The 24,407-nt window shown below is 48.0% G+C and overlaps 1 protein-coding gene across 1 annotated transcript in view; it reads left to right on the top strand.

Annotated features, from left to right (window-relative positions):
* The first annotated feature begins 1,962 nt into the window (after positions 1-1,962).
* CFAP77 (cilia and flagella associated protein 77) overlaps positions 1,963-24,407 on the top strand; it is a 116,089-nt gene continuing 93,644 nt past the window's right edge. The window contains exon 1 of the mRNA XM_069474774.1: positions 1,963-2,154. Coding sequence (XP_069330875.1) covers positions 1,963-2,154 — 192 coding nt within the window. The remainder of the gene's footprint in view (positions 2,155-24,407) is intronic.

Below are 24,407 nucleotides of genomic sequence, written 5' to 3' on the forward strand. Positions count from 1 at the left end.
TTCCTCTGTGTGAGCTGCCAAGTGGCTTTTATGTATTTGTTTGTTTGTTTATTTATTTATTTCCAGAGATAGGGTCTTGCTTTGTCACCCAGGCTGGAGTGCAGTGGCATGGTCATAGCTCACTGCAGCCTAAAACTCCTGGGCTCAAGTGATCCTCCTGCCTCAGCCTCCCAAGTAGCTGGGACTACAGGCACACGCTACCATGATGAGGTCTTACTATATTGCTCAGGCTGGTCTGGAACTCCTGGCCTCAAGCATCCTCTTGTCTTGGCCTCCCAAAGTGCTGGGATTACAAGCATGAGCCACCACACCCAGCCCTCAAGTGGCTTTGTTTTAAAAGTGTTCAACCTATACTTCTGTGAAAGTCTGGAAGGGAAATAGACTGGAGACAATGAGTGCACATATGCACAAGCTTTGCCATCCAAGGGCTGTTCTAGGCCTTGGATGAGCAGTTGGAACTCTGGTTTGCTCTGTAAAGGTGGTGTTGGTATTGTCCACTGTTGATATGTAAGGCCTTGAGGTCCAGGTTTGTCATCAGTATAACTTGTTCTATAGTGAACTCCCTTACCTAGAGCCTTGTGCAAGAGGATATTTTCATGTTTAATGAAGATGATAGGGATGCATGAATGAACCCACAGAAGGCCGGAACTAGATAAGAGATTAGAGATCATCATTTCGAAAACACTGCACCAGTCAGTCACCTGGGAAGATTTTTTTAAAATACAGATTTTCAACTTTGCATATGGATTGCATATTAGATATTATTGTTGTATCACATTAAAATCACCCAGCATGATAATGACATTGGAGTCATGCATGACAATGAGTTATGTGTGAGAATGTCCTTGATACATAATGAAGTACTAGGGTTAAATATGTTATGTTTACAGATATTTTCAAATGATTCTGTTGTGTGTGTGTGTGTCTGTGTGTATGCGCGCACGTACATGCTCATAAACTCACAGAAAGCAAATACAGCAAGTGCTAAGGACTGGTGAATCTAGGTGAATGAGTTTTCATGGTACCCTTCTTTCAACTTTTAACTTTTCTGTGGGTTTGAACTTTTTAAAAATAAAAAAAATTGGTGATGGAGAGGGTGGTAAGCAGACTGAAAAAAATGCAGAATCCCAGGTGCCATTTCCAGATATTCTGATTCAGTGAGTCTAGGTCCTGTGAATATGTGTTTTTCAATTTCCTTCCATTCCGTTGCACAAACTTGAGTACCATTGATCTAATCCAACTCTAGACTTTCCTCCCCACCCATCTCACAGAAAAATATACCGAGGATCCAGGAGGGTGACTAGCTCAGAGACCACCCAGTGGACTAGCAGCAATATCAGGCTTGGAATGCGGATTTCTATTTCACCGTGAAGAATTTAGCGCTATATCTCGGGAATGCATAGTAAGTGCAGGGAACAGAGGCGGGGAGGGGCTACGAGTGGAGTAGGGTGGGTGGAAGGATGGTATCTTTGACTTGGAAGTCAATTATCAATGGCCCTCTTAAAGCCCCGTCACTTTTAACACAACTCAGTGGCAATTCCCTACGTCGATTCAAGAAAACTCTAAACAGGTCCAACATTGGTGGCCACCAATAGCTTCCTGAAAGAAAAGGACAAGCATAGCCTGGCTCTGTTGGCGTCCCGTCGCCAAGGAGACGGACCGTTCCATTCTTCCTCAAGGGGTGGTCTTCATTTTTTCCTCTCCCAATCCGCAGCGCGGTGCCCAGAAGACGCTCTGAAGAACTAGCCGGGCTAATCTAGAATAGTCCGGGGCTCCTCGCAGCGAGAGAGCGTGGCGAGGCGATGCGCCCTGCTCCGGAGGGGGCCCGGCACCCGGGGCTCGCCCCTGGTTCCCGGTGGTGCGGCCCGGGGCGAGCGGCGGGTGCCTCGGAACTCCTCGCCTGCCGGACGCGGGGAGGCGCGGGCGCCGCAGTAGCCGTCAGGCTCCCCGGCCACCCCCAGGATGCCAGAGGCCAGGAGCTCCGGCCAGGACCTCATGCGATGGAAGAAGAAGCAGCCGGTGCGCCGCACGGTCAGCCAGATCTGCCCGCCCCCGCGGCGGCCCCTGACCCTGGCCGACATCCGTCCGGGCATGGAGAACGAGAGGCTGGGGGTCGTGCGGGACTCCATGTTTCAGAACCCGCTCATCGTCAAGGTGAGCGGCCCGCGCGCCCGCTGGGGCTCCCCCCGCCCCGCCCGGCCTCCCCGCCCAGCCGCCTTGGAAGCGCCGGACCCCGGTGCAGTCCGGGGCAGGTCGCGTCGCCTCTCTGAGCCTCAGTTTCCTCATACTCGAAGTGGATATGATAATGGCACCTATTAAAGGGACAGGTTGGGAGAATCGAATAGGCTTATTTCTGCGGGACCCTGGCCGCTGTGGGTTCCCACAGGGTGAACGCGCGGGGGTACAGGTCGCACGCACCCGCGTGTGTCCTTACTGCCAGCCCTCGCGGGGCGAAGGCCGCCGCTTCCCTTTCCCCTGCGCGCCCGAGCCACTTGTATGCAGCAAGTGCTCTGCGTCTCTCCTGGAAGTTTATTTCCGCCCGATCATACTCTATTTATGCTACTTATTCAAATCACAACCCTAAGACAAAAAAAAAGTGCATGTCTCTGACCTGGGAGGCCTCGCCCTTATGAGCGAGGGATCGGCGGTTTCTAGCTAGATCACCTTCCCTTTTACTGCACACGCGCTCCCTCACCTGGGTCTCGATCCCCGCGAGGTGGGAAACCCAAGGCTGGCTGGCACCGCCACACCTTGCCCGGGGCCGCAGGAGAGTCAAGCTGACGCTGGGCGGTCAGAGAGCGAGCCCTGCAGCAAGTTTACCTGGCGCCGCTGGAGGGCAGTGCGCTTCTAAAAATGCGCTCGTTCCCAGGTGCGGGAGGTGGGCGGCGCAGGTGGCCACCTGGGATTCAGCAACAGTTACTTCTTTGACCGCCAGCCGCTGGTTGGAGCCCAGAGCGGGGGATGGTGGTTTGTTTTTGTTTTTTGGTAAAGAGCACCTGGACTTTCTTAAGGCTGTGCTAGAATCAGCTCAGTTCAGTGGTTCCTGGACAAACATTGAGTCCCTCCTCTTGCCTTCCCCAAACTGTGTTCCTGTAGAGGAGGGAGGTACTGCCAGGCAGGGGGCTGCACCTGGGCGAAGTTGGCTGTTCACCGTTGGCACCGTCGACCTAATATGCCTCTTCTTGGGCCCCACAAAGTGGAACAAGGTCTTTGACTGACTTCTAGGTGAGAAGAGCCACTCTCAGCCGACAGAGGGGACAGACAGTTGGGGTTCGCTATTCTGGGATGGAGAAGAGAGTTACGTCCACCCCCTCTGACTAGCTGCATTAACGTTAGGTCATTGCTTTTGCTCAAGTAGTTACTAGTGGGCCAGCTTCTCCCTAGTTAAATGGAAAGTGAGGGCGTTGTGGAGTTATTCACTGTAGTAAATTAGCGTGTGATGCCCATCCTGAACGATATGTGTATATATGGAATATATATGGATATATACACACCTACATGTATGTGCATGTAGTGCATACATTATACATACACATAAATTTTACATCTCTCATGTGTATGTGTATATGCATAATATATGTACATACATGTGTCAAATGAAATACACGTACATATATATGTATATTTTCCCCCTTTTTCTTTTTCCTTTTGCTCCCCGCCCCATATCAAGAAGGACAAGATTTGGCCTCTGGGTGGCACTAGCTGAACAGCTTCCAGTATGAATTCAATCCCTGATTCCTGAACCCAAGTTTAGGGTTGGAAAACATACAGGAGATGACTGACACACGACCGGGGTTCTGTCTTCAGCCAGTGAGATGCAGAGCAGGCCTGCCCTGGCCCCAGGTGAGCACGCCGGAGCGTCAGGACCTGCCTCCGGGCATCGGAGGGAGCCCGGGGTTCTCTTCTGTCAGGGGCAGCCAGGGGGCAGCCTTTCCCTCTGACTTGCCTTCTTGGGTTCTTCAAGGGCCATAAGGTACTTTCTGTAGCAGTTAAGATTATGTCCACATTTCAATATTTACTACCTCCTACAAGATTAGAAAATCTTATAATTTTATAGGTCAAAACCTGACCTAAATAAAAGTTGGCAGAGAAATGGAGCATGGAAAGGAACTGTGGCTGGTCCCTTTTCCAGACCCCCCTTTGCAAATGAGTACACTGAGGCCGTTTTTGCTCAAGGTCCTGGCCGAGCCTGTGTTGGCAGCTACATTCACTGACTCCCAGCCCAGCATCATTTTCACCACTCCAAACAGCTTTCAATATTTTAAAGAAAATTTAAATTATGAAAAAACTTAGGGGGTTTTGGTTTTAAAGAAAAGGAGAAAATTGAAATTATTTAAAATTAGGGAGCCTTACAAATGTTTTTAATGTTACAGAAATTTCTATTGAGCTTGGTTTGTGGATTTCTTCCTTGCGGCATGTCAGATTTTCAGATCCTGGGTTAGTGTGTGCCTCCTCATTGTGTGTGGCAGGGGACTGCCCTCTGCCTGGGGTGTCTTTAGGAGGATGATTGGAACCGAAGCGTATTTTGGTTTTGTCTAAGCCTGAACTTAAAGGTGTGCCTCTATACTGGAAGAATATGGCACCTTAGAAATAGTTATTTATTCCACCCTGTTGGGGGTTTTTGCTCAGATTGTTTTCTCGAGTGAATATCATCAGCATTTTTTCATTTAAAATGCAGAGACACTGACTGAACAAACCCGACACTGGTATTTCACACCTATGGAATTTACCAGGACGTAGACACATCAGTTATTCAAGAACATGTCTGCAAGATGCCACAGTAACCGAGTGAAAAGGGAAAAACACAGACATCCAAGCAGGTATTTTATCTACAAATGCGCAACAACTATTTGCCTCATTTAAAACCAAACCAACTGCTTATTTAATGGGAATGATTGAATCAAGTTGGTGTTTCACGAGGCCACAAAAAGATGTAAATATTTTCCAATAGAAAGAGCTTCTACTCTTGTATAAAGTGATGTGTAGGTAGCCAGTTTTCCTTCAGATGTGACTCTCTGGAAGGAATAAAATTAAATAGAGAAGAACCAGGCTCCTTCCCCAGAATTCTGTGACTCAACACAGAATCCTGCTACAATAGCCTTCAAGGCTCCTTCACAAAACCTGTCAGGGGCGCACCTTCCTGCCATCGGAACTCAGCTGATAACCTGTCAATACAATTATAGGGAGAGACTGCTTGGCTTGCTCCTCTGACAGCCTGGAGTCTTCTGTCGCCCTGGAGAGGCAGCCTGTGTACAGGGGTGGAATTTATGCAATTGAGCACCCTTACAAAGTGCAAATGATCACGGCACCCGATTTTTTTCATAATTTATTACTGACTTTGTTTTTCTGTGGGGCTTTATGTCACAAATAAGAAATGCATGCCTTTGTAAAATAGAGTCATAGAATCACAGCATTTGGGACTGGAAGGAAGCTTACAGACATCTAGTCCAACTCCTTTTTTGAGGGTATTAAGGCCCAATGAGTGGAAGAGACCCGCCCGAGGTGCTACCCTGAGCTGGTGGCAGAAGAGGGATGAGACTCAGGTCTCCTGACTTCCAGCTCCATGCTCTTCTGGCCACAACACACAATTAATTAACCAATGATAGCCCAGACTGGTTATATCCTGTATAGCAGGCAGACAAAAAGGGTTCAAAAATGAATCTGATTCCAATATTATTTCACACAATGTTCTTTCCAAAATGAGCTCTATTGATTTCTCAGGTCTTGTCAATAGCCAAGACATATTTATTGAATGTTTACTAAATGCCTAACACCATCCTAAGCTTTCTCGGGGACATAGAAACAAGTTTAGAATGCAGCACTTTCTGAGTTTCCCAAGGAGTTAACTATTTAATATTTAGCTGTGGAGATGGGAGATATATACATAGCTAAGAACAGCTCCTCCTTAAAGAAAGCTCTCAGGGAATTAGCTCTTTTTTTTACACACACACATACACACACACACTCACAAATAATAAGGCAGGCATTGTCATGGGTCACCCCATAAGTTCTTAAGTGAGCTGCTCTGCCCAGAAGGGTTCAGATTTGCCCTCCCTGGGCAGGACTCAGGGAGACCTAGAACTGGACCTTGAAGGGTGTAAAAGCTGATTCAGATCAGGAGATCAGGGGTGAGGAGAATGGGGGGGGAAACCAGCTTTTTGGGGCTGCATGATTCCACCTTCCTCAGATCCTAAGTGTTTGTAGGTTTCCACTCCAACTTGAGTCCTAGTTTATGAGACTCAGTGCCACTGCTGGGATCATTATCATTATCATCACGAGGAAGCATTTATTTAGAGCCAGCGTGTTCGAACTGGATGCTCTACAAAATTTGGCAACCACACCATGCCCACTAATAGCTTAACATTGCTAATAAATACTGATGCCGTGAACATCAGTGCGCAGACAGAGACAAACGCAAGAAAGGCAGGCAGACAGAAACACAGTTGTACAAATATCCCCACGTGGGTCAGTATTTTTATTATGTTTGAGTACCGTGCGAAAATGGTACATGCAGCTTTATTGTTGAAAGGAATATACCCCTGATTGCTCAAATCCTTTTACATTCAATTACAACGTAATAGGAGAAAATAAAACATTAGGCTGGGATTAAAAAACGAGCCTCCCATCCTAATGGCCCAGTCTTGGCTGCCCAGTGGGTAGGTTTCATTTTTTCTAGGGAGCGCCCAGGGTTTATCTATCCTTGCAACTCTCTCTCGGTCCTTTTTTCTTTTCTCTTCTCTTTAAATCAAAGCTTCCCCCTTCCAGGCGCCCAGTCACATCCTTCAGTGATCTGGGCTGAAGCAGCGAACTAATCCCCTCCCAGCCCCGCGGCTATTCCTGCCACCGGCTTCTCGCCACCCTGGGACAGCCGCTTGCTCGCTGCTCCGGAGCAGCCCGCCTTCCTCTTTGTGCCCCTGAAGAAGGTGTGCTCAGGCTGTGAAGTATTAATGCAGATCAGATGTCAGAATTTGGGTTCCCTCTATTGAATTCAGCCACCGCAGATTACGTGGTTCTCAGGATACTGCGGTGGCGGTGGGTGGCGCGTTGGGAAGGCCATTCCTCCAGGAAGAATTCTAAGGCTGGGGGAGTCGAGTCAGTGTCCCTTCCGCACCTTCCAGAGCGTTCCAGGCTCAAGGGTTGCTCACTGTATAGTTCCAACTGCTTTTTCCTTATTTGCAAGACAAAGTTTTCTTGATTTGCAACTGGCCCTACAGACGAAATTTCAAAATCCTATTTTCTATTGCAGTTTTTGTGGTTTTCAAACTGTTCTGTGAAGCATTGGAGTCTGATTCAAAGGAGCTTTTAAGAAGACACATCTGCATTTAAAAAGTTTAATGAAAACATAAATACAGTTAAATGTATTTTGCGTGAAAAGCTAATATGAGAGCACCGACATGTTAGCTGTGCATTGAGTTTGCCAGTTTTGGAGTGTTAGTTCTCTGCTTGTGCTTGGAATGCTTATATGTGTGTCACAGTCAACAAAGATTGTAACCAGGCATAGGACCTTGGGGCTGTGCAAATCCATTTGAATAGGACAGTGTGGCGTGCTCTGCCAGTTCGCTGGGCACTGGGCTCTGTTAAACCTTAGACCCGTCTGCTGGGCTCTTGCTCCCGTGTCAGGGCTCACGGGTTGGCTGGGCGCAAAGAGGGGAAGGCACAACAGTCACGATCATCCTGTGTTTGGTTGGTTTTAGTGTTTATTATACCTGTTGAGTACTTCTCGTCTGATTTTTATATTTTTTAAAAAAAACAAAAAACAAAAAACTGAGCATTTGTAGGTCATTGGTAACAATTCAGTTTTAAAGGAAATTGTCCCTTGCCTCTTCCAAAGTCCTGGATCAGTGAAATGAGGACCCACAGTGTAAATGAGGAGGACAGTTAAAACAATTCCAGGCTAGGAAAAAAAAAAAAAATAAAGAAAGAAAAAAAACAGAACAAATAAAGGAAAGAAAAAGAAAAGGAAAACAAAACACCAAAACACGATTCCAGGCTGCAGATTTTGTTTTCATACAACCACAGGAAATACAGACATAAGTTGGTTGCTCCTGTAGATATAAAACTGCAGCTACCCGGCAGGAAGGAAAGGCCAGCGTGGTGGTTTGGATGTGAGACATTGGGCCAGGCGGGTCCCAGACCCAGTTCTGTCTCAGCAGCTTGCCTGCTGTGCCACCTATGAGGTGACTTACCCTTTGAGCCTCAGTTTCCCCCACTTTAAAATGGGACAGTAATAGTTAGCACTCGGCCCTGGGAGAGTTTTAAGATTCAGTGAGACGACACAGGCAGTGCCTGGCCCCAGAGGGCCCAGGAGGGCACTGGGTAAGCGAGCACTTTGTTACTTCCCGATATCCCGACTCCAGATATTTCTGTTCCTCAGAGGGACCTTACTGTTCTCACGAACTGATTTCAAGTATGCAAAGTCTGAACTTACAGAGAACGAGACAAATCCACCTCAGTGCTTACTTTTCCCCTTTGTGCTCTCTTTGGAAAACACTGTCACCCACATGCTGTCTCATGTTTCCTGCGACCTGTCTCTGGAGCCCCTGGGGGTGCCTTAGTCCAAGGTGAAGCCGTCCGGTTTCTGGCACTCGTGCCGGGCTTATCCTTAAGGGTTCTGGGGCAAGTAGCTCAGTGTCTGAGCCCGGGTTTCCCTGTCCGTAGAGCACGGGAACTAAGACCTCCTTGCCGACGTCTCAAGGTTGTCGTCCAGACTCATTCAAATGAGATACTGTATCATGGAAGAGATTATGACATTCTGAAATTAGACCAATTCTTCTTTTTTTTTTTTTAACATCCATCTTTTTATTTACTTTCTTCCTTTTTATTTATTCTTTGGTCGAGTGAGCTTGTGGTCAAAAGCAAGAGGGCCCCTTCCCTGAAGGCATATAGTGTCTAGTGCAGGTAAGACATTAAACCAATAACCACTAAAAATCTTATTCATCATAGCTCCCTTCATAATCAATTCATTCAACATCTAGTTATAAAATTAAACTTTTAGAGATTTCGGTCCTGGTTTCTCCAAGCCTGGAGACCAACGGTTGTTTTTTCTTAGGCAGGGTCTTACACTGTTGCCCAGCTGGGGTGCAGTAGCAAGTGCACTGCAGTCTTGAGCTCTGGGGCTCAAGCGATCCTCCTGCCTCAGCCTCTCAAGTAGCTGGGACTCCAAGTGTATGACACTATGCCTGGCTAATTTTTACATGTTTATTGTAGAGATAGGGTCTAGCTATGTTGTCCAGGCTGGTCTGGAACTCGTAGCCTTGAGCATTCCTCCTACCTTGGCCTCCCAAAGTGCTGGGATTGCAGGCGTAATCCACCGCACCTGGCGGAGACCAGTGGCTCTTAATCGAGGAAGGCGGTTTTGCTCTCCCAGAAACATTCGGCCATGTCTGGAGACATCTGTGGTTGTTGCAACTGGGGACAGGGCACTACTGGTGCGCAGAGGCCAGGGGTGCTGCTCAACACCTTCCCATGCACAGGACAGTGCCCCCCACCCCAAAACAAGAATCATCTGTCCCCAAATACCAGTAGTGCCGAGGCTGAGAAATCCTGAACTAGAAGACTTAAACCTGTGGGAAATTTATTATTACTCACGGACGGTCCATGGTCTTTTGAAAACCTAAGGCAAAGATTCTAGAAAGGAGATGGTTTTGTTTTAATTGCTATTCTAGCCTTTGTTTGCTGCTGAATCCTCCTCCCACACATTTAAGGGGCTATTTTAAATTCCCCCTTTGAATCCATTTCCTTTCCCTGGGTGATACAGCTTACGTAAGTTTGCAGCTTTTGTCTGTGGCTTGTCTATCTCCAGCCTCACCCACGATGTAGTTGCAAAAACTAAAAAGCATTCCCAGCAATCCACGCAGTGTGGCTCAATAACTCATTAGACGAACTACTTAGCAAGTGGGCTGATGTGTTGAGTAATCACTGACTGGTGTACAAACTCAGTTTCCTTGGTGCACCAACTTCCGAGGGTTTTGTTTGGTTTGGTTTGTTTTCCTCAGTGTGAACTAACCTAAGATTTAAACCAGAGTTGGCTTAGTACACCAGAAATTAAACTCACAGTGGGCCAGAGGCCCACGGCAGACTTTATGCTCATTGTGGCACTAACCACAGCGTTTCAGGGAAGCAGATAAATGCACTTTATAAAGAAAACAGTTGTATTTTTCCACCCAATAATTTAAAGGCACATCAGGGTTCAGTCAAGAAACCGACAGACATGGGTCAATGAACAGAAAGGTCAACACGAGTAGCGCACAGGAGGGAGACTGGCCCACCCAAAGGATTGTGGAAAACACATAATAAGCCCAAAAGAGGGATTTTTGATCTTTTATATGAACCAAACAATGCATATTTGGGAGACCAAATGCACTCAGAAGCGTACAAGATAAATTTCTTTGTGTGGATCAAAATCTTTTGTGTTTGTCCAGAAGAATGAATGTGGAGGCCCAGAAGCTCTTTGATTTCGAGGTATGTGTGGCATTAGTGAGAGGCCACACCGCTGCCAGGTGGCTGGCCATTTGTAACCAAGAGCACGGCGTCTAAGCCGTGTCACAGCGTCAGGGCCCCGTGAGCCAAAGCTCAAATGCCACAGCCCCCCACCAGGATGGGGCCCGCGGAAGGACATCGAGAGAGGTGATCTCTTGGCCACAGCATTTCTGTTGCGGGAATTAGAAAACTTGCTGGCAGCTTCGTTAGTCAGTTTTACCAGACGGTAGTGAATTTGGCCATGTCGCCACATTAAGATGCCACCATAATGTTCCCATCATGTAGAGCTGCATTCGTACTTTCCCTCTGCCTCCCAGAAGATCTTTGAGAACAGAGAAGTTAGCTTTTTTTTTTTTGGTATGCATTTGAGACTGCTAATGAACCCATCAGTCAATGAGCAAATATTTATTGAACACCTACAGTGTGCAAGGTACCGGTAGAAACACAAGAGGTTTAAGATTTCATTTCCAAGGAGTTGGTGGTCTGGTCAGGGGAGAACGAGACTTTGCGCATTAAATCCAATAACATAATTTATTAGAAGTGCAAGGAGAGGTGATGAGAGGCCAGAGTGCTGCATTCAGGAGTTGAGGCGGGAGAAGAGTCGGGCATTTCAGGCAGCGCAGAGGGCTTGTGGGGCTGGGCTGGGGCTGCAGCGTGGGTTGGATTCTAGTGGGGGGCGGGGGCAAGCAAGATAGGGGGCACCTGGAGAGGGGCTGACCTGAGCAAAGGCTCAGCATCTGGAATGTGCAAGGTGTTTTTGGCAAGAATGGACAGAACAGCAACTGTATGATTCTGTGAGTGTTGTGAAGAAAGGAGGAGGAGGTGCATTCATTCACTCTCTGCTTTAATTAGCAGACGCTTCTGAGCACACGCTGTGTACTGGGCACAGTGCCAGGTGCCAAGGATACAGACGTTAATCAGCATGGATTTAGGATTTGCCCTCAAAGAGCTTACAATCTAATAGGCAGAAAGAGACGTAGAAAAAATCAACAGCAAAGTGCTGCAGGTGCGGCTGCAGCCATCCAGATGGGAACCGTGCCCCGTGCTGGCGGCAGCTCCACCTGCGGGAAGGGCGCTGCGGGAAGGTCCCATAGGCTGGTGGCTCTGAGTCTCGACAGGAAGGTTAGTAAGCGTGTCGGGGGAGCTGGAGAGTGGGGGGGGGGGCGGGCAGAGGTGGATCCAGGTTTGTCAGGCTTGAAGCTTATGCAATTTTGGGACCGCCTTTTAAGAAACAGAATACAAAATTACAAATAATTTTGGAAATTAAGTCTAAGGCCTTGGAAGGGGCCCTGTGCTAGTGAGTGATCCTAAAGCTAAACTTCATCAGTTTTATGTAAGTCAGCTTTTGGCTGGGGAGGAAGAGCTTTCCAGGAAAGGGGGTAGTGTGCTCAGCGGGGCTGGTGGGGGGGACGCAGAGGATCGCTGCACTTGAGAGCCCTTGGTTCTTCTCCAGGCTACATGTCCTTCATTCGTTCACTAAGCATCGCACAGTTCCCCTGGACAGGCACGCCGGGCCCTAGGGTGCAGTGACGAGCTCACAGTCTGCTACGCACTCTCATTGGCTCTGAGACCTTGGGTGAGTCGGTAGATGTCTCTAAGCCTTGATGCCTCCACACCTGAATGGCTTCTTCCTGAGAACCACGCTCAGCCGATCCCTTCATTTGCTCATTTGGCCATGTGCACAATGTTTATTGAGGGGCTGTTATGTGCCAGGCTGTGTGCTGTGTCTTGGGGGCACCTCAGTGGACAAGATAGCCTTAGTCCCTATTAGCAGTGGCCTACAAGACCCTGGAGAAGACAGATAATAAGCCAACCGTTCCTCACTCAGGAGTCCAGGGTGCTCAGAGGAGGCACACAACCAGGAGGCTTGGCAAGTCCCACCCAGAGGATGGGACATTTTAGCCCAAGCCCCTGAGATGAGTGGCGTTGGTCCATGAAGAGGAGCGGGGAGGAGGGTGGGTGTGTGTCTATGCTTGGGTAGGCGGTGGCAAGAGATTGTTCCAGGCAAAATAAGAGGTTTTTCAAGAAGACCAAGGCAAGGAGGGACGTGGAGCTTTGGAGAAAGAGGGCTGGTGGCTGCAGTGGAGCATCAGGTGGGGCCCAGATGAGCCTGGGCAGGAAGTGACCTGCAGGGCCACAGCAAGGGCAATGATGTGACAGAGAACAGAGGGCTGAGAGGCAGGTCTTCTGCGACATGCTACAGTGGACAACTGCGGCTCCCTTGCTGCCCTGAGGGCAAGGACAGGCTGACAGAGGGACACATGCCTGACTGCAGGGGGCTGGGGTTTGACTGCTGGAGTGGACACGTTAGCTGCATCTTGGTCCCCTGCCAGGCGACTGGTGGCGGGACGCGCACCACGCTGGTTTAGGGTTAGCAACTGCAATTTGTTTACTTTTTACGAATTAAACAAACCCAAGTTGGCCACGCTCAGTCTATTCACCAAGTCATTTGAGGGAAACTGCTGGAGCGATTCCAAGGGGTCCCTTAGGGCTGAGTGCTGGGCTTCAACGCTGCCTCCAAAACCTTTATAAACTGTCACTGAAGATTTTGCTCTCTCTGTAGGCACCCAGTGGGCATAAATTCGCAGGTTTAAGCAAGTCCTTTATTTTTTTATTTTTTTTATTTTTTATTTTTTTTGAGACAGAGTCTCACTCTGTTGCCCAGGCTAGAGTGAGTGCCGTGGCGTCAGCCTAGCTCACAGCAACCTCAAACTCCTGAGCTCAAGGGATCCTCCTGTCTCAGCCTCCCGAGTAGCTGGGACTACAGGCATGCGCCACCATGCCCGGCTAATTTTTTATATATATATTTTTAGCTGTCCATATAATTTCTTTCTATTTTTTTTTTAGTAGAGGTGGGGTCCCGCTCTTGCTCAGGCTGGTCTCGAACTCCTGAGCTCAAACGATCCGCCCACCTCGGCCTCCCAGAGTGCTAGGATTACAGGCGTGAGCCACCGCGCCCGGCCTAAGCAAGTCCTTTAAACACTTCCCTTCTAAAGGAAAGCGCCTGCCTGGTGTACCGAGAGCTCCGTCTTCTCTCAGGCAGCAGCTGGCACCTCGTGGCGGATCCTCCCAGAATCGCCTCGCAGGGTGTTCACGGGCCTCACTTCTCCCCGAGAGGGTGCATGGGGAGGGGCTGAGCCCGGAGTCTGGTTTCCAGGAGGCTCCCGGCCGTGGACCACTTGAGCAGCCGACAGCCCCACTGTGCCAGCTAATGTGCCCACCTGTGCCAGGCACTGTGCCAGCCTTCTTAGGCTCCTTCTCCCTTACATCTCTGCACCTATCTTGAGAGGCGAGATGACTATCATTCCCATTTTACAGATGGGGAAGCTGAGGCTTACAGAGGTTACACGAATTGCCCACAGTCATCCAGCTAATGTGTGGAGGAGCCAGCCTGAGGTCGAAACACTGTGCAGATCCACCACGTGTTGGGTACCTCCTGCGTGCCAGATCCTTCATGTATGTTCTCTGCAAGGTTCGTGTCTTCACCTTGGAAAAACCCAGTAACATGCCTAGGGTCCCACAGAGGGTAAATGGCAGGGTTGGGGCTTGCACTGTGGCCTGAGTGAGTCCACAGCTTGTCATGCTCCTTACGTGTTGGGCCACACTGCCCGTTACGCCAGGGGCTTCTTTGTCCTGATGGGAGAGAAGAATCTAGCTAATCTACATCTTTGTCATCTACGTCTATATCCTCTGCATCTGTATCCCCTACATCCATGTCATCTCCATCTGTATCTGTCCAAAGGGTCATCTTCATCTGGACTGTACTTTCTGTTCTCAAAGGACCTTCCGGTCCAGTTGGGCAGATGAGTCACACTACACACATGCACGTACACCTAGAAGTTGACTGCACAAGGCTGAAACCAGTGGGGCCCAGGGTATGGCTCCCACGTCCAAGTCTGTTAAAAAGGAAGAAGAGGGAGTGGTGGGTGGGGTGGTCCAGAAAAGCCTGTGGAGTTGCTGGAAGGTGAAGAGGAGGGAGGAAGGTCTTTCAGATGCAGACAGTGGCCAAAGTGAGAAATCGGGTGCCAAGAGCGTGGGTGTGTTTGCAGGGGAAGTCTGGAGGGAGCATGCCCGGAAGAGGGCAGCGGAGGGAGGTGCCGGGAAAGGGACACTGGGATCAGGTGGGGACTGCATAAGGAGTCTGCACCTGTGGTGTCACCACTTGAAATTTTAAGAAGAGACACGGTATACGGAAGAAAGGAGCATGGAGCATGGATATGAGCTTTGCCGTGGAAACCTGGATTTCAGGTTATTCAAATGTGAGCGTCCCTCCCCGGGAGCTGGGGTGGCTGGGGCAAAGCCAACATCCAGGCCGAGGCCGAGCAGAGTGGCCTCACCCTTTCAAAGGGAGGGTGTCCCCTCCTCTCCCAGCCATCGCCCCTTTCTTCTCCCCACCTCCCTAATCAGAGAGAGCAAATTGTTATCAGATTAGCACCAGCAATGAAAAGCACAGTCCCCTCACCACGCAGTTAGTTAGCATTTAGATAGCCCAGGACCGCGGCCCACACAATAGGCATCAAAGCCCAGCTCAGGGCGCGGGAGGGATTAATTTCTTTAACTAACAGGACTGATCTGGCCTAACTCATTACCCTGCCTTGTCAGTGTGGATGTTAGATGCGATTGAAGATTATACCATTTAGGCCGTTCCCTTGTTTTCTGCCAAAACCGGGGCTATTGAATTGCACATTCTCGCGTAGCCCCGTCAATACTCAGCGGCCTGAGGTTCTAATTCTGCTTCATTTAAACTTCATCAACTTTTCCAATCAAGTGGAAGGATCCGAAATAGGCTCTGTGAGCAGAAAGGCCTGATTCCCTTTGTCAGATAATTTATTCTGCCCCCCCTTGCTCTCTTTCTCTCTCCAACCTCGTCCCCAATCCCCTCTCTCCAGGCTGCCCTCCCTTATCCCCCTGCTGAAAATGAGATTACAGTATTTAAATGACTATGATAATCAGTCTAGGGACCCCGAGCTGAGATTGAGGTTAATTTTTCTTAGCAGAACAAAGAAGCGTGATGCCTTTGGGGATATGAAGGTGCAATCTGGGTTTCTTGCTTGTGTTTTTCAACCCCCCCAAATTGCAGTTTTAGGAGTCTTTTCTTGTTACTAACTAGGCGCCGAGTGTGATTTTTAAAGGCGGCAGCCCCTAAGAGGGCAGAAATGTAATTTTGAGCTGATAAACAGCTAACGGCCTTCAATCAACAATTTTAATAGGAAAAAAAAGTCACTTACATGATATGAGTACAGATCTAATGAAAGGATGATCATTTACCTTATTTATTTTTAAACACACACGGAATAATTTCCCAGCGTTAGAACTAGTAATTACAGCCACACGGTGCGCCAGTAAACTTTTGAATGAAGAGCGTTGTCACTCAGACGGCCTTCTCCCTGGCAGCTTTTGCTGCTATAAAAGTTGAGATTTTGTCATGTTTTGGCTAATTGGAAACCGGGTCATTATACCATTGAAAAGCTACATGAAAGTGACTTGTTCAATTGTTACCTGAAGCATTCACAAGCTGGCCAGTCATTCTGCTGGGAACCCCCTCCCCCCTTCCCCAGCTTCTAAAACAGAATCAAAATATGTATATTTCTTTGTCTTCCTTTGCTATCTTGTCAGAGCTGTTTTACATGCTGCCACCCAATGTTATCTTTTATTTGTGTCAGGAGAAAGGATTTGACAAGTTCAGTATACAATGTTCATTTGGCAAGGCAAATTTTTCATACCAATTTTGAGTTGGGAAATGAAACTATCTTTCAACAGAATGAGCAACATCATTTTTGGACAGACTTATTATGAGAGGGAAGATTGCAGAACTTTATTTCCTTGCATGATCCTGAAAAGTCTTATACATTTTTTAGAAAGTAGGATCTGGTTTCCGCATGCAACCCTAGTTGGGGGAAATAAGAAACCACCGTAATGTCTTCAAACAGGGAGGCCTAATATCCTATTCCCCCTCCCTAAGCCCCGCAAGTTATTAAAAGGCTGGAATAAATTGTCCTTCTTCTATATTATAATGACTTTGTTTCAGACCCTTTAAACTGTGGGTGAGTTTCTGACAGTCATCCGCATTTGCAAAGCAAAATATTTAATAACCATCATCGTCTAAAGCAGCAGCAAAACCTTAGGCAACCCTGTTTGTGCAGAGTGAAATCCTCCCACCCCTGTATCCACTTTCCATCACTGTTTGCCTAAAAAAGACGACTATCTCACCCTCTGTGCTACCAAATTCATTTGGGGCAGTGGTTTATGGTGACATTTTTCTTTCTTAAAGCAAATATTGACTCACCATGGGGAAATTAAAACTCCATTAGGCATTGCTACATTGTAGAGCAGGCTGCATTTCAGCAGTCAAGCTACTATTAATTGGTTTCTTCCTCAGGAATAATGCAGGGAGGACAGAGGGAAAGGAGAAAGGGAAGATGGATCGAAACTGTAATTCCTTAAAATGACACCACCTAAATCAGCAAAGGTGATCATTACACGGTTATTAATCTAAATATACAGAAGACGCTGCCTAATAATAGGGTGAATTTATCAATATAAAAAGCCTGCAGTTGAGTTATTTCTAGGCTGGGGAGAGTATATTTTAAGACACAGGTAGACCAGCCTCTGCCAGGTTCGAGCAACTCAGAACTGGCTTCCCTGGAGCACAAGAAGCCCCGATTTCTCTATCTGGGTGGGGAAGTTTTTCTCTCCTGCGATAAGGTATTTCCCTGCGGCTGTTCTCGGCACCAGCTGGGCTCCTGCCCTGGCGGCTCTCTCCCTTGTGCCCAGCAGGTCCTGCCCCCACCCAGCCTGAGCCCCACTGGCCCCTGCAAGGCTTCTCAGACCATTCTCAGGTCTAGTGTGTTAGTCTCTGTATTAGTGTCACAGGGCTGCCCTCGCAAATGACCACAAACCGAGTGGCTTAAAAACAGATATTGACTTATTTTTATTTATTTTTCATTTTATTTTTGTAGAGACAGGGTCTCACTGTGTCGCTTAGGCTGGTTTTGAACTCCTGGCCTCAGGCGATCCTCCTGCCTTGGCCTCCCAAAGTTCTGGGATTACAGGTGTGAACCATCGTGCCTGGCCCAAACCAGATATTTATTGTCTCACAGTTCTGGAGGCCAGAAGTCCAAAATCGAGACATCGGCATGGCTGGTTCCTTCCAAGGGCTGTCATGAGAGGATCTGTGCCAGGCCTCCCTCCTTGGCTTGTAGGTGGCCGTCTTTACATTCACATGACATTCTCTCTGTCAGTGTGTCTATGTCCTGGTTTCCCCTTTTCATAAGGACACCCGTCATATTGGATTAGGGGCTCATGCTGCTCACTTATGACCTCATATTAATGACTTACCTTGGCAATGACCTTATTTCCAAATAAGGTCACATTCTGAGGCAGTGGAAGCGAGGACTTCAACATAAGAACTTTGAGGGGACAGAGTTCAACCCCTAACATTCCCCGTCAACCCCACAGCCCATATTTGTTGAGCATTAGATTCTTTATAACTGCAAGGAGAAGTCACCTGTGGATGCCCCGGCAATGGCTTTCTTCCCAACAGGGTCCTGAGGCCTTGAGGGCACAGCCAGGGCTCCAGGGCCTCCCCTCCTCTGTGCACGTTTGCATTTCCCGGTGAAGAGGCTGGGATGGCGTTGGTTTGTCAGCATCTAACACAGAACCCCTTCCGCACACACAAATCAGTCAGCGTCACGCCAGCGTCATTTCCTTCATGTCCCATTCCCATGTGACTGCTTTGAGCTTGGGTCCTGGTCCCTGGGCCATGCGTGGTGGTAGGAATAACAAGGTGATCGCTAGGGCGGCACCTTCCTGTTGAGCCTGGGCCTCTGTCTTTCACCATGGTCATTTGCCTCAAATGCGCGGCTACTCTTGGCGGTGCCTCTTAGTTTTCCTTGCCATTCCCTAAACATCTGACTGCGGGTGTCTTTTTCTTTCACTGTGGCTCACGGCTAGTGATTGCAGGGAGCTGTGGATTGACGGGAAAGTGGGATGAACTAGTGGTTTTACTTTGGGGTAAGGGCCTACTTCAGGCAATAAATAGCTACGCAAGGTTATTATTTCTGTCTCTCCTTTCCATGCTCCTTGCTTTAGTCTGGCTGCAGAAGCCACTGTTGCTCTCTGCTTAGTGGAACCTTGGAAGGGGGGAGGCTCAGTCAACTGACTGCCCCAAAAGCAGCTCGCAGACAGTCCGGCCCCATTGCCGAGAGCCCCTCTGTCCCCCCAAACGTGCTGAGCAGCCCTGGCTCCACGCGGTCACCTGCACAGACTCCTGGTGGTACTTTCCCTGCTTTGGCCTTTCTGTATGTCTGGTTCTGTCTGATTTCTGTCATTCAGAAATGTGTCAAAATTTTAGGTTCACTCTAATGGAGCCCGTTTTCTTGTTTTCGAACATGATTTCGGACTTTTTTTCCTTTTGAAAAATACTTTCTCTGTCCTTTCAAGGGAGGGGGAGAAAGTAGACATATGTACCCAGTCCTCTGTTTTGATCCAATCTCCTCATTCCTCCTTTCTAAGATCTTGCAAGCATCACCTCTCCTGATAAACTGGGTAAGGAACACTCCAAATCACAGCCTAGAGATAGTTATGTTTATCTCTTAAAAAAAAAAAAAAAGAGTTTTAAAAACCTTGGCATCTACTCATAAGTTAAAATGCAGCAAAGAACATTTCCATTTTTCCCATGACCGGAACTGGAGAGCCACTTCTTTCTTGTGAGCTGCAGAAAAGCCCTTCTTAGCAATCCTTCCTCCCAGACTGGCAGGTACTAGAACACCTCCACGGGTCTCTTATCTTATCTGAGGCATTCGAGGTCTCAGTCACTATGTCTGAAGGAAGAAGCGGCACATCAAACCGATTTTATTCAGTAACAGAAAACTTGTTTCTCTCTGGTCATGGCCAAGTAAGCTCCTATCAGACCAGCCCTCCCAGAGCTCGCATTTGCGCACTCTGGCTAAAACATTAAAAAAAAACCATGATACTGCAAAGTGGACCAATGCGGGCAGATGCAGCAGGCAGACGAGGGTCTCTTCACCCAGGAGAAGAGACAGCAGGCGTTGCTTGTCCTGTTTTAGAAATGACTTTTATCTGAAGGTCAGGCTACAGTCAGTGCTGCACAATATTTCTAGAATTTGGATAGAAACCTGCGATTCTATTCAACCTGTGGTTGAAGAACTGGAAGACAGAGTTTGGGGAACCACAGTCACTGGGAAATGAGGGAAGAATCCGGGAAGGGAGAGAGCCTGAGAAGGGAAGTCCAGATCCAGTGTTTCTGGATGATCCTGAACTGCATATGCGTGGGGCAGACTCCAAAAGGCCCAGCTAAGGCTAAAATACCAGCACTTGGATTTGAGCTGCTGTCCATTGCAGAGAAGACAAAGTTTGCAAATTGATTTCAACCAAGTTAACCTCTTACAAACAAAATGAAAGAAGTTTCATAAGGAATGTAACAGAATCCAGACTTTCTACAATGTATCAGTCACAAAATTGCTTGACACAAAAAGAAGTAGGAAAACCTGACTCATTGTCAAATGAAAAGACATTTGGGACTAACTTCATAGATTATCCAGATTTGGAATTAGCAATCAAGACTCTAAAGTGGCTATGATAACCGTGCTCAAGATGTAAGGGAAAATGTGTTCATAAGAAATGGAAAGATAGAAAACAGACTAATAAAAATCAAATGGAAATTCTATTAATAGAAGTGAAAATACAATATCAAATAAAAAATTCACTTAATGGGCTCAACAACAGAGTCTAGATAACAGAAGACTCAGTGAACTTGAAGATGTATCAATAGAAATTGTCCAGTTGAGGAACTGAGAAAAAAGATTGAAAAAAAGTGGGCAGATCCCAGATTCTCAGGGACCTGTGAGACAATTCCAAAAGGTCTAACATATGTGTACCTGAGGACATAGTAGCCAGCATTTCCTCAAAGACATACATTTCTGTGAATCCCAAGCAAGACTTCTGAAAAATAACAAAATCACACCCATGCACATCATAGTCAAATTGTTAACCACCAGAAATAAAGAGAAAACTCTTGAGAAAAACAAGACATTGCACACAAGGGAACAGCAATTCAGGCGATCACTGACTTCTTATCAGGAATGAGGAGCCCAGTCACAGAGACCTTGGCATTTCTAGAATTTCTAGTGCTTTAAAAAAAAAAATCAGGGAGCAGGACACAACACAAGTGAGTCTGCATTTGGGGTGGGGGGGAGGAAGGGTGGCATACAGAAGAAAAGTGTGGTTCGAGGGACAAAATTGGGTGTGACCCCCTAGCAGTAAGTGGATAGTCAGGGCTCTAGGTGTGAGGAGCGGGTGGCTGTGACCCCACATTCGAGACTGTCAGCTTCACAGTCTTGCTGGAGCCCAACCCACCTGGACCAGGCATCGGCTTTGGACTTGGACGGATCTGCACCCTCATCCGCCTTCTGCCACTTGCTGTCTGCGTAAACTTGGGCAACTTGCTTTAGCTCCTCAGCTGTTAGTCCCCTGTCTGCAAAAGGGGGGTGATGATAGTACCTTTCTCCTGGGGTTGTCGCAAGGATTACCGAGACAGGTGTGTGTGAACAGCTAAGCGCAGAGCTTGGTCGGTGCTAAGGACCTGAGCAATGGCCTTGGCCCTGCTGGTCACCAGGATTCTCTCTGTCTGCGGCCCCATTTGCGAGCTCTTCAAGCCCTCATAGCCTTTCTTTGCCCACCGCTCTCTGCAAGGTGCCACCCTGCTGTTCCGTACTCACCCTCCCACCGCTATGAGGAGGGACACCCAGATGGCCTGCAGTGGTCACCGCCTGTGGGCAGGCCGTGCCCCGGGCCTGAGATGCCTCGTCTCTGCCCTCCCCACTCTTCCCTGTCCTCACGTGGCCATTCCTCATTCATCTTTTAAATCCCAGCTGACAGTCCCCTCCTGCCCCCATCCCCACTCTAAGATGTTTGTGTGCCCCCCTCTTGGCTGCCACAACATGCTCCGTGTGTTTCTGTCATTGCTGTCACCATGGATATTAAGATGTCTGTTCTCGTGGGTTCCTTGTGGGCAGGAACTGGCCGTCTTTATTTTTCTATCCCCAGTGCCTGCAGTGCTTGGCATAAAGTAGGTGCTCAGTAAATGTTTGTCGAATGAGCAAATAAATAAACAGTTTAATGAGTACCTGGGAGACTGCTTCCTAGTAAACAGTCACCTTGGCATTTCTGTGAACATCTAGATTTATCTTCAATTCAAACTTAAGATACTTTCATTTTAAGATTCAAAGACAGGGTTTTCTTTCATGAAGGAAGGCACGGCTGTGTGCACAGGGGGTGGAAGCTATGAATTTGCAATTTGGCCTTCACTGAGAGGTAAAATATCTGTGCGTACAACTTTGTGTAACTGAAACACGACTCATATCAATAGCACAGAGGTTACCGAGTCCCCAGGTGCCTCCAGCGGTGAGAATGGCTAGAGGAACCTGTAGGGGGTTGGCGATCTTTCAGGTTGGCTTTTGATTTGCTCATTTAACCAGTAACTCTAAGCGGGGACTTTGAAACCGCGATCCCATCCATCTAGCGTGGCCATTCTTTTTTGTTTTTCACCCCAGAATTTGTAGAGGACAGAGTGAGACCATTCTGTCAGACGCACGCTCTGCTTGGGCAGCCTGGAGCACAAAAGGGAAAAAGAGGGAACACATGGCCGGTCCCAAACTAGAAAGGGCTTTTCTGTGACAGGATATTGAGCTGTTTGATAAAGCCAATATTACGCTCCAATTATACTTGAATGCTTAGAGAAACAACGTTGTTCAAAGACGCTTAACACGGATTCAAGTGGATCCCCTTTCTTCTGTCCCCTCGGAGGTGGTGTGGTGGCTGTAATGATTCGGTATTGTATTTATAAGCTGACAGGGTAATCCCAGGAACAGCGGGAGGGGAGGCAACCCAAGAAAGACTTTTCAACCCTGCTAATTAAAACAATCCTTCCTCTCCCCATGAAGGATAATGAGACAGAAAGAGAGTGGGCTAATGAAAACGTCACCGCAAGATTGCCCACTTATTTTATTTATTTACTGAATGCCGTAACTTCCATTTTGGGGTTCTGAAGGAGAGAGGGATTTTCAGCAACTCGCTAGACAACCCTTTCTTCGCCATCACCAAGCATGTTTTTAGTGATCTGAAATCTTATCTCCAGTTGTCAATAATAGCAATATTCTGGGACGAGCCTGTGTTCACTTTGTTTTTTTTTTTTTGTTTGTTTTGTTTTTGAGACAGAGTCTTACTTTGTTGCCTGGGCTAGAGTGCCGTGGCGTCAGCCTAGCTCACAGCAACCTCAAACTCCTGGGCTCAAGCGATCCTACTGCCTCAGCCTCCCGAGTAGCTGGGACTATAGGCATGTGCCACCGTGCCCAGCTAACTTTTCTATATATATTTTTAGTTGTCCATATAATTTCTTTCTATTTTTGATAGAGATGGGGTCTTGCTCTTGCTCAGGCTGGTCTTGAACTCCTGAGCTCAAACGATACACCCTTCTCAGCCTCCCAGAGTGCTAGGATTACAGGCGTGAGCCACTGTGCCCGGCCTGTGTTCACCTTGAACCAAATAAAAGTAAAAGGCATCTGAGTCCCTTTTCAGAGTGTTTCCCCCTGAATCCAAGAGGCTGGTTTGTTTGTGAAGGCCTTGGTCCCCAGGATGGGCGGCCCGTCGGGTTGGAGAAGCCTCACTGACACTGAACGCCGTGTGGTGGACGGCAGCGCTGTGCTCAGGTTTAGCGTCTATCTCGTCAGCATTTGGTTCCACCAAGATGGCAAGACTCTGATTAATATGGTATTTAATGGAGCCCAGTATGACCTCACCCCTCAGTGCCGTGAGGTCACCCCAGGGTCCTTTTCCTAGAGTGCTTGGGGATTTTAGCTAAAGACTTTATCAGCACCCACTGCACACCAGCCTGGGGAAAGAAACACAGGGTTCAACTTTGTGCAGATTGTGCTCAGTGGGATTTTTATGCTGGTGAGTCTGAGTCTTTGTTACCGGAAGGTTATTTGCTCAGCTGTGGTCTGGGACCGTCGGCAGGTGCTCAGTCCTGGGGGAGCCCTGGGAGTGCAGAGCGGATGGTCTGGCTATGGACTTGGTAGGTGTACTCATTTTCCGTGGCTGTCACAACAAATCACCACAAACTTGGCAGTGTGAAACAGCAGACACGTATTTCATCACAGTCTGGGAGGCCAGAAGTCTGAGATCAAGGTGTTGCCAGGTCTGAGCTCCCTTGAAGGCTTGAGGGGAGGATATTTCCTTGCCCCTTGCGGCTTCTGGCTCCAGGTGTTCCTTGGCTTGTGACCACATCACTCTAGTCTCTGGCTCTGTGGTCACATGGCCTTCTCCTCTGTGTCTGTCTTCTCCCACTCTCTCTCTCTCTTTTTCTCTTTTAAAGATGGGATCTTGCTCTGTCACCCAGGCTGGAGTACAGTGGCATGATCATAGCTCACTGCAGCCTTGAACTCCAGCAAGTAGCTGGGACTACAGGTGTGTGCCACGACAACCAGCTAATTTTTTTAAAAAGTTTTTTTGTAGAGACGGGGTATCACTGTGTTGCCCAGGCTGGTCTAAAACTCCTGGGTTCAAGCTATCCGCCTGCCTCAGCTTCCCAAAGTGCAGGGATTACACATGTGAGGCACCACACTCAGCGCTATTCCCTTATAAGGACCCTTCTCATTGAATTTAGGACCCATGTGGATAATCCAGAATGATTTCATCTCAGGATTCGTAGCTTAGTTACATTTCATCCACAGGTCCTGGGGACATATCTTTTAGGGGCCACTATTCAACCCACTGTAGCAGGGCTGGGCCAAATAAAGTTGAGTTGTTCACTGGATCCAAGTTGATTAAATGAGCATTTCCCACTCTTGCTTCATAAAAAGAATCCCCCCACCCTTTTTCATGGCATGAAGATATATGCAGAGTGATCT

Source organism: Eulemur rufifrons, chromosome 7 (assembly GCF_041146395.1).
Source record: "Eulemur rufifrons isolate Redbay chromosome 7, OSU_ERuf_1, whole genome shotgun sequence".
In the NCBI taxonomy this organism is placed as follows: Eukaryota; Metazoa; Chordata; class Mammalia; order Primates; family Lemuridae; genus Eulemur; species Eulemur rufifrons.